General features: G+C 46.6%; 1 protein-coding gene across 1 annotated transcript; it reads right to left on the bottom strand.

Moving 5' to 3' along the window:
- Window positions 1-654: 654 nt before the first annotated feature.
- Window positions 655-1116, bottom strand: LOC112809083 (small ribosomal subunit protein eS17-like). The gene has a single exon (XM_073884357.1). The coding sequence runs from the start codon at window positions 1113-1115 to the stop codon at window positions 711-713; it is 405 nt and encodes a 134-aa protein (XP_073740458.1). The 5' UTR covers window position 1116; the 3' UTR covers window positions 655-710.
- Window positions 1117-12949: the final 11833 nt, after the last annotated feature.

Raw genomic sequence — 12949 nt, 5'->3', positions numbered from 1 at the left:
CTCAAAAATCAATCAATAAATCTTTAAAAAAAATAGAGGTTAAAATTTCCACGAGAGTGGAAAACATTATTGTCAGTGTGCGGTATTTCATTTTAGAGTTTTTTAGTTGTTTAAGGTTTTTTTTTTAAATACATTTTATACTCAGATTAAAATTTCCTTGCAAAGTGAAGTAAAAACAACAAAATTTCCTAAAATCAGAAGAAAAACCCAGCATTGTATCCAACAGGATCCATTTCGAGGAGGAACATGAGTTAGTGGCTAAGGTGGCCAATAGGGATGCTCTAGGATATGTTGCATATTGATTACAAAATGACATTGAAGTAAGGTCATCCTTGCTTGCTCCTGAGTTTCTACAATAAAAGAGTCTGGCAAAACTATTTCCTTCAGCAACGCCCCATTTCTCCAGGACTGGTGATGTGAAGACCAAGTAAGTGTACTGCTCGCAAAGCTCTTCCTTCAAGGAATTGCCTTAAGACATTGGATCTTTGGGAGAAACATGCTTACTTTGGGTTAACAATCCTCTTTCTTTTGAAAACAAAAATCTGTATGTCTTCTGAGGTCCCCGGACCTCAGAAGACATACAGATTTTTGTTCCATTTCTTACTCCATGTGGTTTGGGAGGAGCCATTCCATTTCTTTCTTTCTTTCTTTCTTTTTTTCTTTTTTGTTGTCCAAGGTTTATTGAAGATATTACAGCACAGCAGAAAGATTCAAGCGGCTCCACGTGGTGTTTTGAAATTCATCCCAACTGTAGGCTGAGTGACCTGCAGGTTGGACAGACTGCCAAAGTCCAAGAGTTTCCACATGTCCTTAGTGTTCCGGTCTACTTCAATGATCTGATCCAGGGCTGAGACCTCGGGCACGTAATTATCCCTCCTCTCTCTCTCCTCCTCCTGCAGCTTGATGGAGATGCCTTGCGCCAGGGCCCTCTGAGTCCGCTTCATCAGGTGTGTGACATAGCCTGCGATCTCGTTGCGGAGCTTCTTGCTGGAGATGGTGGCGATTTCCTCGCACACGTGCTTGTTGGTGTGGAAGTCGTTGCCCAGGCGCGTGTAGTACTTCTCGGTGATGACCCGGGCCGCCTTCTTCACGGTTTTGGTGTGGACGCGGCCCATGTTGGCGGGTATTGGAGCCATTCCATTTCTAAGTGCCAGGGTGAGAGGAGACCCAGGAGGAAGCCAATTGGCATACCCCATCCTCTGACCCTTGGGTTCAGAGATAGGCATATGACTGAACTTGAACCAATGACAGACAGGCCCTGACTGTTGGGAGAACAGGTGTGGATGGAGAAACCCGTAAGCCAGGGAGGCTGGAAGCCACTGCACAAATTAAGGAGTGAGCGTGCCTGAAGAGAGAGCCAACGAAGACAGACGAGGAGAGAGACCAGATCCTGTTAAACATCGTTTGATGAGAGGCCCAGCCTGGATCTACTGCTACCCGGGGCATCTTGGCTGCACAAGCCAATAAGTAAATTTCCATTTTTGCTTAAGGTAGTTCCAGTGGGGACCACCTTTATTTTCTCCTTCACAAATAAAGCCAAGCACAGCCGGTAGAACCAGAATGACTTCAGGGAAGGTGGTCCTTGTTAGAGAACAGCCCCCCAGGCAGGGAGGGAGGTGCTGATGCATTGGGGTGATATATTGCACCTTATACCATGAAACTTCGGTGCCTACTTAAAATATTGAGGAAGAGGTGGAGGAGAAGAAGGAGGAGAAGAGGGGGGGGAAGGGGAGACGAGGAGAAAACTCAAACCATAAAAAACAAACACAGAGAAAATCAAGAGTCTGTGCGCCCATGGACCCCTCCTCTGCCTGCAGAATCTCTCAGAGATATATGGGAGACTTGACCTTGGAAAGCCAAACTCTGGAGTCGGACATTAATAAAGATGTCTTTGGGAGACCTAGAAACTCATCAAACAGGATCTGGCTGAGTCTCGAGGTGTTGGTGGCAGCTTGCCCAGAGCCCCGTCAGGAACCACTAAAGCTTCTGAAACTCTAGAAATATGGGTTCTGTCTCATTCTCTCTCTCTCAAAGAGGCACACTTGACCCACATACTACTGTCTAAGGGCATGTGTTGAGCTTGCTGGCAGAGGTTCCAGGCATCCCACCTGTTGTATGCTCGCCACCATGACAAACAGGGAAACCACAGAAACAGAACAGGGCAGCTTGCTCTTCTCCGAAGCCCTGGGGGTGCGGAGGGCACACTGTCAGCTACGCGGCTGGGTCAGGGTGGCCTCTGGGAAGCCGCAGTTCTGGCCCCTTCTCAGACTCCCTGGCTGTTCCCTGGAGCTGGCCATTTGGTTTTCACCAATTCCGTGACTCTCCTTTGCCCTGTGGCCCCTAGCAAGCTGTGTCCTCTCTGACGTTTCCACTGGTTTTGTGATGTGTGCCTCAGTCATTAAAAATGGCATCACACTGGGCACTGGGGCTGAGAGATGTCCTCTCTGTCCTAAGGAAACTGGTTCCAGGGTGGGGTGGGAGGAGCTCGGTCATGGTGACTAAGTGCCAGAACATCTTTCTTTCGCACAGAAAGACTCAGGTTCCCACCTTGATCCTGAGATCTTGTGCAAAGGAACTAACCTCTCAGAGCTTCTGTTTCTTTATTGGAGAAAAGAGGCTGACGGTCCTTCTTTGACCGAGATATTGTAAGAACTGTGTGTCCAGCATACGGACACATACACATGTTGCCATCACAAGGATTATTGTCATTGTTAGGATCTGGATTCACTTCTGTGCTAACCCCACTTTGGGGCAGAGCTCGGAGGTCAGGCCCAGTCTCTTCTCTTGGTGCCCACTTCCAGAGGGCAGCCTGAGCAACATCAGATGTGGGTTAGTGCCAGTTTGAAATATGCAAGTGTTTCCTCCAAAGAGTCACCCCAACGTGTGTCCCCCACCCCATCATACTTTCTGCACAGCAGATGCTCAGCTGCATTTAGCAGTGAAACATCATTGGTGGGTGAGAAGTTACCTGCCGGGGGTGGGGGGAACCACGGTCTCCTTTGGCTAGGGATGGGCAGTGACATCATTTGAGTAGGGCCTCTGAGCCCCCCACTCCAGGTATGAAGCGAAGCGCTCGGTCCCTTCTCCAACCTAACGTCAGGCCACAGATGCCCAAACAGCTCCATCCAGAGCTCTGCTTCATAAATAATTGGTCAGACACGAGTTTGACTTAATCAAGAAAGGCTATGGAAAGCAGATTAATGACATTTTGATGAACTTTTCAACTCAATTTGAAAAGCCATGCTACGTTAAGCACAGTTTCCAATTACCCTCCAGGAAAAACTCTGGGGAAAGTCGAGACCTCCCCGAAGTACAGAATGTACTCGTGGAGAGATGGTGATCTAAACCACAGTCATCTCCTGAGACCCTTTCTACATCGACAGTCAAGGGAAAAAACAACGGAACCCACCAAATGAAATGAGGAGTCTGCTTCTCCCTCTCCCTCTGCTTCCGCTCCTGCTCTCTCTCAAAGAAATAAAATCTTAAAAAAGAGGAGGGATGGGACCTGAATTAATTTTTTAAATGGTCTGTTTAAATGGTAAATAAATGTGGTTTTTGGTTTCTAAGAAAACAATGAAGAAGTAATCAGGTTCATTTTATTTCTTTCCTCATTTTGGCCCTAGATGAAATTGTAAACCGAGGTTTTCATTATGACTGTGGATCCATGTGACTTGTCTGGTCAAGCTAATTTCTTTCTTTTCTTTTTTTTTTTTTTTAAGATTTTCTTTATTTGAGAGAGAGAGAGAGAGCATGAGCAGGTGAAAGGGCAGAAGGAGGGGGAGAAGCAGATTCCCTGCTGAGCAGAGGGCACCTTGATCTTGAACTTTGGGCCCCCAGAACCGTGAGAAAAAAAAAAAAAATCCATTGTTCAAGCAACCCAGTTTGTGGTATTTTGTCATGGCAGCCTGAGTTGACCAACACACCATTCATCATGAACTTTCCCCTCCCTCCATTTTAGGTTCCCAACGACTGTGTATTTTATTCCACTTTGGCGATATTTTTCTCTTTTGCGTTGTCCTATCTATGACTAGCGGATTATCCACATAAAGCCCTTAGCACAGGGCCTGGGGCATGATCAAGCATCTATAATTAGTGTTTACTATTACTGTTATTATCATGTATTGTTATTGTTGTTACGTTATTCTGGGAAGCGTAGACAGGTCTCATACTTTTGTTCTTTGATTCTTTGGGTAACAAACCTTTAAGCTTCTAACTCCAGGTAGCTAGCATGGGGAGAAGTCTCCTTCCTGAGGGTCTCTTGGAGGGGACGACCCAAATCCAGGACCCTGGGTAAGTTCTTTGGCTCCGGGTTCTTCAGTCTCCCTAATGCTAAATTCTCCTGTTCCTTTTCTGCCTCCCCGACCCCACAATCAACCCTCCACACCATACATGCGTGCACCCCCCACACACACAAATACACAAACACAAGCATGCACACGCGCACACACACCCAGTGTGAGGAATGCAAGATGATCACATAACTAACCAAAGACTCCTACAGAAAGGTGGGGAGCCAATGGGCAAGGAAAAAAATCAGGCTAAAACAGACTTTTGGTAAGGGGCAGATGAATTAGGATAAGCTGGTAGGGTGGCAATGTCAGGGCAGATCAAGGGAAAGCGAAGCCACCATACCCCCACCCAGCCCCCACCCCCCAGGGTGGCTGGAACATTCTGTTTGGCCTGTAGCAGAGAGGTTCAGGGTCGACTCAGAATTCTTGGGTTCAAATCTCAATTCCTTGACCTTGGACAAATTTCTGAACCTATCTGGGCCTCAGTTTCCTCAGCTGTAAAGTGAAAATTACAGCCTACCTCCTTTACAGGGTGAGCGTGAGGCATACATGAATGATACCCCGTAAATATATGGGTAAATCGGCTGTTATCATCGATGATGCCACACGATCTTGTCACTTCTTGTTAAGCAATAGCTGACTTTCAGCGTGTGGCCAGGGGATTCGGCTCTGTATGCAATTAGAGTGCCACAATATAAAGGAGCATTACTATTCAATCGATATTCTGCTTTAAAATACTAGTATAAATACAAGTTTATCGTATAACTGTGTCAAGGAGGAAAGAACACTTTACAGGGGCCAAGTGGCCAGATATCCTTACGCGGGTTCGGCCACCCAGCTCAGAGGGGCACGGGGGAGAGGGAGCAGATTCTTCTGGCAAGAAAGTCTTTGTGGGAAATTACCACTTCCCACTGGAATTAGCTAATAAGTCTGCAGCCCGTTGCCCTAGAGGGCTTCATGGCCTCTAGGTGCCTGGGCAAGTTACCTAGGCCCCTTCCTCACTTTTATCATCTGCAACATGGGGACAGTAACAGTATCTGCTTTATAGAGTATTTGTGAAAATTGCATAAGGTGATACACATAAAGGGCAAAGCACAGAATAAAAATGCCTGGCACATTTTGGTAGCCCAGAAATGCTAGCTAAGCCTTATGTTATCTTGCTTGGGGTAGGGAGAAATGACAAAAAAAAAAAAAAAAAAAATCCGTTCTCTCTGGGATCTTTGAAAACTCTACAGCTCCTATTATGGGGACTCGGACAGCTGACTCGGCCTGATTGTGGGTCATCTCGGGAATCAGTTACTTTCATTTTTTTAAAAATTTGCTTTTCCTGCCCTTTGCCAACCTCACCAACACCACTGAAATCCAGCCGGGTGATTATCCTGGGATAAAAGCTTTTATCATGAAAAGTTTTGTTTGAGAAAGCAGGAACTGTGCTTCTCACCGCTGGCTTTCCTGCACGCCGGGATTCTGTCCACACTCCTACAAAGGCCAAGATTATCTCTCTCTGTTAAGGGTTTAAAATCCTACAAGCCGGCCATGCAAGTGACCAGTATCAGATTATGATAACAAGATCATGTCCAGTTATAAAAACAAGTGTCTAAACTTTTCTCATGTCACTTTCGCCCGGGGTCCCTTCTGGGGGTGGGGGGGGGGGGTCTCAGCTCATTTTGAAGGCAGCGCTTTGAACTGAATTCATGGGGTATTTGCATAAGAAGATTTGAGGCTGAAGAATGGCCAGCTATTGCATCTGCCCATTAATATGCCTGCTAATTCAGCACATTGTAAGCCTATTGACGGCTCACAAAGGGCTCAAATTCAAGGACAGTTATCCTATGACCATTGTGAGTGCTTCAATTCAAGGAATATGTTCACTGGAGGAATACAGTTGTTACAATTAGATATTTTTCATGAAACATTATAAAGAACTAATGACAACCAGAAACACAATACTGCAACAACCACCAAAAAACATTCAGAACTCCATGTGTCAGCTTGCCTCTCTCTCTCCCTCTCCCTCCCTCTCTCTCTCTCTTCCGCTCTTTCTCTCTCTCTCTCATAATCTCCCACACACTTACTTTCCCAGATGCAGCCGGCTGGAGATGGATGGAGATCTCCAAACGTGAAAGCACATTTATCTGCTCCCTAAATTTAAATAAAAAGCCAAATGAAATAAACAGATCCCAGCAGAAGAGGAGAGACCCACATCGTTGGCATAAATAGTGGTTAATTTAATCCCGTTTATGAAAAAACATCAACCATCACCTCCAAGGGATCCGCGAGGCAATATTTTAGAGCAAAGATGAATTATCTGAGGGGAGAAAGCTTCTCTCTTTTCTGAAGTTGAGAAAAGATGTTTATGCAGATCTAGGAAAATTCAAAACAAGCGGAGAAATGGTGCTGACTTGTGGCTGTGTTTAGGCGGCTGGGGGACAGTGGCATTTTAGTGAGAAAGTTGCGTGTCTCTCTCTCTCTTTCTGTTTCTCGGAAGGATACTTGCAAAAAAGTCTGGTTGGGAAGGCAGGCAATTTAGCTGGGCTGGAGAGGCCAGCAGGAACTTTCTAAGAAACCGGGGGCTAAAATGCTCTTTCCAGCGGGGTGTTTGTGAGCGAGCAGCGCGCCCAGGGACGCCTGGGATTGGGGACATTGTCTGGGCATTGTGCTGGGCTCCCACTCTGCCGGCCATTGTCACAGAGGCCCATCAAGCCCCGGGCCTGAGCACCGGTTGTATTTTTCTCACTCTACATCCCTCAGAAAAGACATCAAAGACCAGGGAGATGTGCTTTTTGCTTTGTTTGGTGTCTGATTCTCAACATGTGGCTTCCCAGGCCAAATTTCGGCACCTTTTAACCTATTCTGTTCAGCTTAGGCCTGAGCTGTATTTGAGCATTAGGGAAACTATAGTAACCAATAATCTGCCTGTTGCTGAAAAGAAACTATGTATCTTGTCACACAAGAGCTGTCGGACGATCACCGTCCTAGACCAGACCCTTTGGGGGCTCCAGGCTTTCTTTCCTGGGGCTCAGCCTGTCCCTCTGAAAAGGCGTCCGAACCCTTTGCCTTTCTAGCATGGAGGACCCGTGTTCATGTTCATTTATATTTAACAAATAAGGCATTGTCCCTTGCAACATATCAGCATTTGATTATCTATTACAAATGTTTTCATCAAGTCAGAAATGAGGCCTCTTAACAAAAGGGAGGAAAAAAAAAAACCCTTTGGTGCATCCCAGGGATGGGGCAGAGACGGATTTTCTTGGTGGGGTATTTAGGTTCTTCAGCATATCACATTAGACCTGTTGCATACAGTGCCACCAAAAAAAAAAAAAAAAAAAAAAAAGTGGTGGGGGGTGCCAGGGACATGCCAAAGCAGGATAGCTGAAGATGCAATTAAATGGACCAGTGTGGGCTCAGCAAAGCAGCATGGGGTATCTTTTGAGAGTATAGGTTCCAGAGCTTGATTCCAAGGGCTCAAATCCCACCTCTACTTCTTACTAGCTGCACAGCCCTGAGCAAGCCTCTTGAGGTCTCTGAACTTCGTGTTCCCTCGAAGGCAGTGGGGATATTAACAGACCCTACATGGAAGGCCTATAGGAGGATTCGCTGAGCTAATCGCTGGGGCAGCACAGGGCCCGGCACACAAGTGCTCATAAAGGGCTGGTTGGAAGTGTTATTCCACAGAGCAAACATTGCACGAGGGGCTAGGCAGGTTTTGGGGGCAGGCAGCTCCACACCGAGGATCCAAATGGATAACTAATAGTAGCAACTATTATCATGATTGCATTGCATTTTTACTGATACCCAAAGGAGGAAACAGACACGAAATAAACATGACATAAAATAAAAACAAATAAAGAATCACTGCCAAAACACTGATATGGTTTCCATAAACAACTGTTTATTATTATAAAGACTGATATCCCAGACAGAAACAAAGAACAAGTGTGAAAATAACTAGAAGAATAAAAAATGAAGAGCAGAGTAAGTGAAGGCTTCACAGACCCTCAGCCAGGATCCTGAGCAGGCGCAGGGATGGGGTGAGGGGCCTGAGGGTGCAGATTGAAGGAGGTGCTGGCTCTCAGGGTCCTGCAAGTGCAGATTTTGTGCCCTGGGAGCCTCCCCCCTGTCCCCTCCCCACCTCCTGCTCCTGAGATGGGCACTGTGAGAAGTGTGACCCATTGACTTGCAGAATTTTCTCATTTTGCGTCCCAACATTTCATTGGCAACATGACCTCCATGCAGACTCTTGGAGAGCTCACTTTTTCATTTACCTGAGAGATTCTGGATATCTTTCCCTGCTGAACTTGTCTTCCTTGTCTTCTTTTTCTTCCTTTACCAAAAAAAAAAGGAAGACTTTTTTTTTTGGTCTCACACTTATGTAATATAAAAATAATTGGTGACCATAGTTATCATTTGGGTACAAATCCTGCCTAGCTTTTTTTTTTATGCTTCTATGGAACTCATAACAGCTCCCATTTTACTGGGTGTCTATTAAGAGCCTGTGATAAGAATCTTCCTCGGTATTGACTCAATTAGGTCTTTTTTTTTTAAGATTTTATTTATTTATTTGACACAGAGAGACACAGAGAGAGAGGGAACACAAGCAGGGGGAGTGGGAGAGGGAGAAGCAGGCTCCCCGCTGAGCAGGGAGCCCGATGCGGGGCTCGATCCCAGGACCCTGGGACCATGACCTGAGCCGAAGGCAGACACTGAGCCACCCAAGCGCCCCTCAGTTAGTTTTTATAGCAACTAGACGAGGCTAGCGGGTGTCACTATCATCCCCATTTTACATAAAAGGAAACCAAGGCCAAGAGTGAAGTTAAGTAACTTGCCGCATCCTGAAGCTACCAGGAGTCCTGATCAGACCTCAGTGCACTTTCCAGAGCCTATGCCCTCACAGATGTGTTAAAGATGTGAACTCATACTGTGCACACACACACACACACACACACACACACACACACACACATTTTACAAAGACACCATCATACTCTGTATTGTCTGGAAACATTGTTATAATCAACCTCTGCATTACAGACCTTTGCTGATGACAAAACTGTCCATGGCTTGGATGTATGACAACGTACTTGGGTTGTCTGAGGTTTTCTGTCCTATCAGGCGAACTTGTTGCCTGTGGTCCGGGAGGGCTTAGCTAAACTGTCAGCTCGGGGCTCAAATGACCTGCCCTTATGGAGAAGCTGCACTCTCACGTGAATCAAACTCTTGTTCTAGCAGCAAGAGGTATTTCTTATGCTCCCTTCAGAGGTGGACTGTGAGGCTCAGAGAGTATAATATGACTGGTTCAAGGTCATGAGTCAGTTAGCAAGGCTGGCTGGGTAGAAGCATAACCAAGAAGTATTCCCGGCTCTCCAGGGAGGCTTGGTAGAAATCTCCAAGCTGGAGCACCCTCTCCCTGAGCCAGTTAAGCAGGCAGAACTTAGGGCTGGGGCATGAGCAGCAAGCACCTCCTCCTGGTGTTGCCATAGGTAAGGCATTTGAAAATCACCCAACAAGATGGACAATCATGTCTTTTTCAGCCAATTCTGAGCTTGGGACTGCAAACTCATCAGGTTCTCACTCTTTCCAGCATCCCTGAGCTCTGGAAGGCAGCCCAGCACCCCCTCCCCAGCCCCCTTGGGCAGACAGGAACCAGGGCTGCAACACCACCCATGTGTCCCCCGTGAGTCCTGCACTCCCCTAACCCCCCACTCTAGTTGTCTAATGAACTGATTTTGGCACATTTCTGCTAGTTCAACGTCATTTGGAGCCTTTTCCTGCTGCCTGGGCTTGGGAAAGACAATAGCCTCAGCCTGGCTGCTACTGGTCCCCTCACTTTGCTCTCCCCACCTCAATCTTTGACTAAAGGCCAAATTTCACAATCTCTGAGACCCTAGAAATCATCCAGTCCACCTGGAGGATGTGCTATAGATGGGGATGCTGAAGCACAGAGAGGGTGAGTGACTTGTCCAAGGTCACAGAGCATAGAAGTAGTCAAAGGAGGACAAGAAATGGCCCAGGGCTCTCTTGACACACAAAACTATGTTCACCCAATTATGTATTTAACAGGAACTTCCTGAGCATCCACTGTTACACCAGGTATTGTGCGAAGCCCCCAGTATACAAACCCAGATGAGTCATGGGATCTACCTCCGAAGAATTTCCGAGACTCATTGAGGAGATGGATATAAATAAATTATAAGAATAGAAAGTTCTGATAGGTTGGTACATTAGTCAGCTTGGGCTGCCATAACAAAATACCATAGATGGGGTGCTTAAACAACACAAATATGTTTTCTTATGGTTCTGGAGGCTGAGAAGTTCAAGATCAAGGTGCCAGCCGACTGAGTTTCTGGTGAAGGCCCTCCTCCTGGCTTGTAGATGACCACCATCTTACCATGTCCTCACGTGGCTTTTCCTCAGTGTGGGCGAGTGGCCCTCACCAAAGCCCCAATTTTATTGGATTTGTACCTCAGCCTTATGACCTCATTTAACCTTAATTATCTCCTGCAAGCCTTATCTCCAAATATAATCACACTGAGGGTTGAGCTTCAACATAAGAATTTGGGGAGGGCATCATTTCGTTCATATCAGTTAGTAATAAATACAATAATAATAATAATAGCTCGCATTTATTGAGAACTTCCTCTGTGCCAAGCATCGTGTTAAAGTACTTTATCTACATTATATAATTTATTCCTCACAGCAACCAAGGGGGTCGGAGTTATTATCATTCCCGTTTCACCCATGGGTTAACTGGGGTCCCTAGAGATATTAGGTATCTTGCCTAAAGACACATGAGGGTGACCCCACAACACACCCCCTCCACCAGTTCTTGGAGGTGGCGGATTATGTTGGTAAAGCTTTACAGAGGAGGTGATACCCGGGAGAAATTTCAAGGGACCAGTAGGAGCAAGTGTCAACCCATGCTCCCTCCCTCCGAATCCAGCGACATGTTTATTTTCCCAGCCCACCTTTTCCTTTACAAAGTTTGTAACTGTGTCCGGGCCGGAGGGGAAATGCTACATTTGCAACCAAGTCCCTGGGCTCCAAATTTAAGTTCGCCTGCTTTAAGTGCTTTCCCAGTGACCCAACACCGCCTGGCAACTGGCCGCCTTCTGCTTTTGACAGCTTGGCATATTTGGTCATTTACTGGGTGCATGTGAAGATCAAATGGGTTAAGATTCTTCTCTTTAAACAGCAGGGAAAAGAACATCAAAAAGGTGTACATTTCATTTCCCCAGTTTTGATTAAGTCAAGCATGAAATGAAATGTAATACCCTCAAGTGGCCGGGGTTTACACCATTCATGTCGTTACTTCTGCTTCAGGAGGCCCAATCAACCCTGGGCAAGGGGAACAAGCTAACAGAGTTTTAGGGTGGCCAGATGGACGGGGTTTACCGTGGTTGAAAAGGCAGCTTAGTGCTTGCCTCTTCAAGCCAACTGTGTGAAATCCTGGTGTGGCCCCTTCCCCTCTGGCTGGCCTTCCCGCAGGCACCCCCCCCTCACCCCGCTGCCTCCCTCTCTCTGCCGTTCAAGATGGAGCCGCCAGCTCCTGGATGCCACAGCGTCTGGGGCCGCTCGGCCTGAGATGCGTCCTGCTCCAACAGGCTATAAGGGGACCCCCCCAACCCCGCCCTTGGAGTGTGTCTGCTGGGGCAGGGTAGCCCCAAGAGGGAATTAGCATTCAAGGAAGGACTCCAAGCCTGGGTCCCTGGATGCGGTCTCGGGAACTCGTTAATGAGTAAAATCATTGTGTGGGAAATGGGGGGGCACCCCTTTGTGCCAGGTACAGTGCCTGGCCCTGAAGAGGTAAACCCCGCCACCTGGCTCTATTCAGTCCAGCCAAATCCTAAGAGGTGAGGTTGGAGCCCCGAGTAATGATTGAAAAGCTGCCCCTGGGGTTTACCAGCTGACTCAACGGAAGCCGAAAATAATACTGAATCAGTATCAGGGAACCTTTTTTCAAGTAGAAGCCATTTTATTCATTGGCCCACTTTTTGAGAGCCCGGGGATTGTTTCCTATTGGGAAACCAAAGTTATAGTATTGGCTTCAGGTAAATAAAATGCCAAAACTTCAAGACCCACCTTAACCAAATGTTTAATTAAATATCGAAAGAGGGAGGACTGGGTGGCTGCCTCTGAAATTTAACCCTTGTCCGATGGCATCTAAACAATGAAGAATCAATCAGAAGAACAAAGTAGACCATTATTTTCACTAAAGCATATTGAAATGCTGAAAATATTCTAAAAATGCTTTCAGAAAAGACTTTTGGAGTTGAGGAAGATTATATCTAATATGAGATGTGGAAGAATTTTATACATGGGATAGAATGTGTGTGTGTGTGCGGCGGGGGGGCGGTATCTCCCAAATTCAAAGCTTTGGCGCCTGGCGAAATTTGGAAACAGCGATGCTTGGCAGCGGGGAGATGTTTCTGAGCCCGGCTCTGTGGTCACACGCCTCTGAGGGAGGGGGGGTGTCTTTCTTAGGCTGGAAAAGACCCATTTTCCAGAGGTGCTTTCTGGAAGGTTCTACACCAGGCTCAGCTGAAAGCTTCAGGCCTTCAACAGCTGGAGGAGAATAGCAGGGCTTTGGGAAGAACTTAATAGAATCCTTAATGCCGCTAACAATCCGTTGCTATTGAACTGCATTAAGTAGATATTATGGA

The sequence above is a fragment of the Callorhinus ursinus genome, unplaced genomic scaffold (assembly GCF_003265705.2).
Source record: "Callorhinus ursinus isolate GAN/ISIS: 27379988/994484 unplaced genomic scaffold, GSC_fseal_2.0 scaffold56, whole genome shotgun sequence".
NCBI lineage: Eukaryota > Metazoa > Chordata > Mammalia > Carnivora > Otariidae > Callorhinus > Callorhinus ursinus.
The sequence above is the reverse complement of the archived record's forward strand: the minus strand, read 5'-3'. Positions and strand labels throughout refer to the sequence as shown.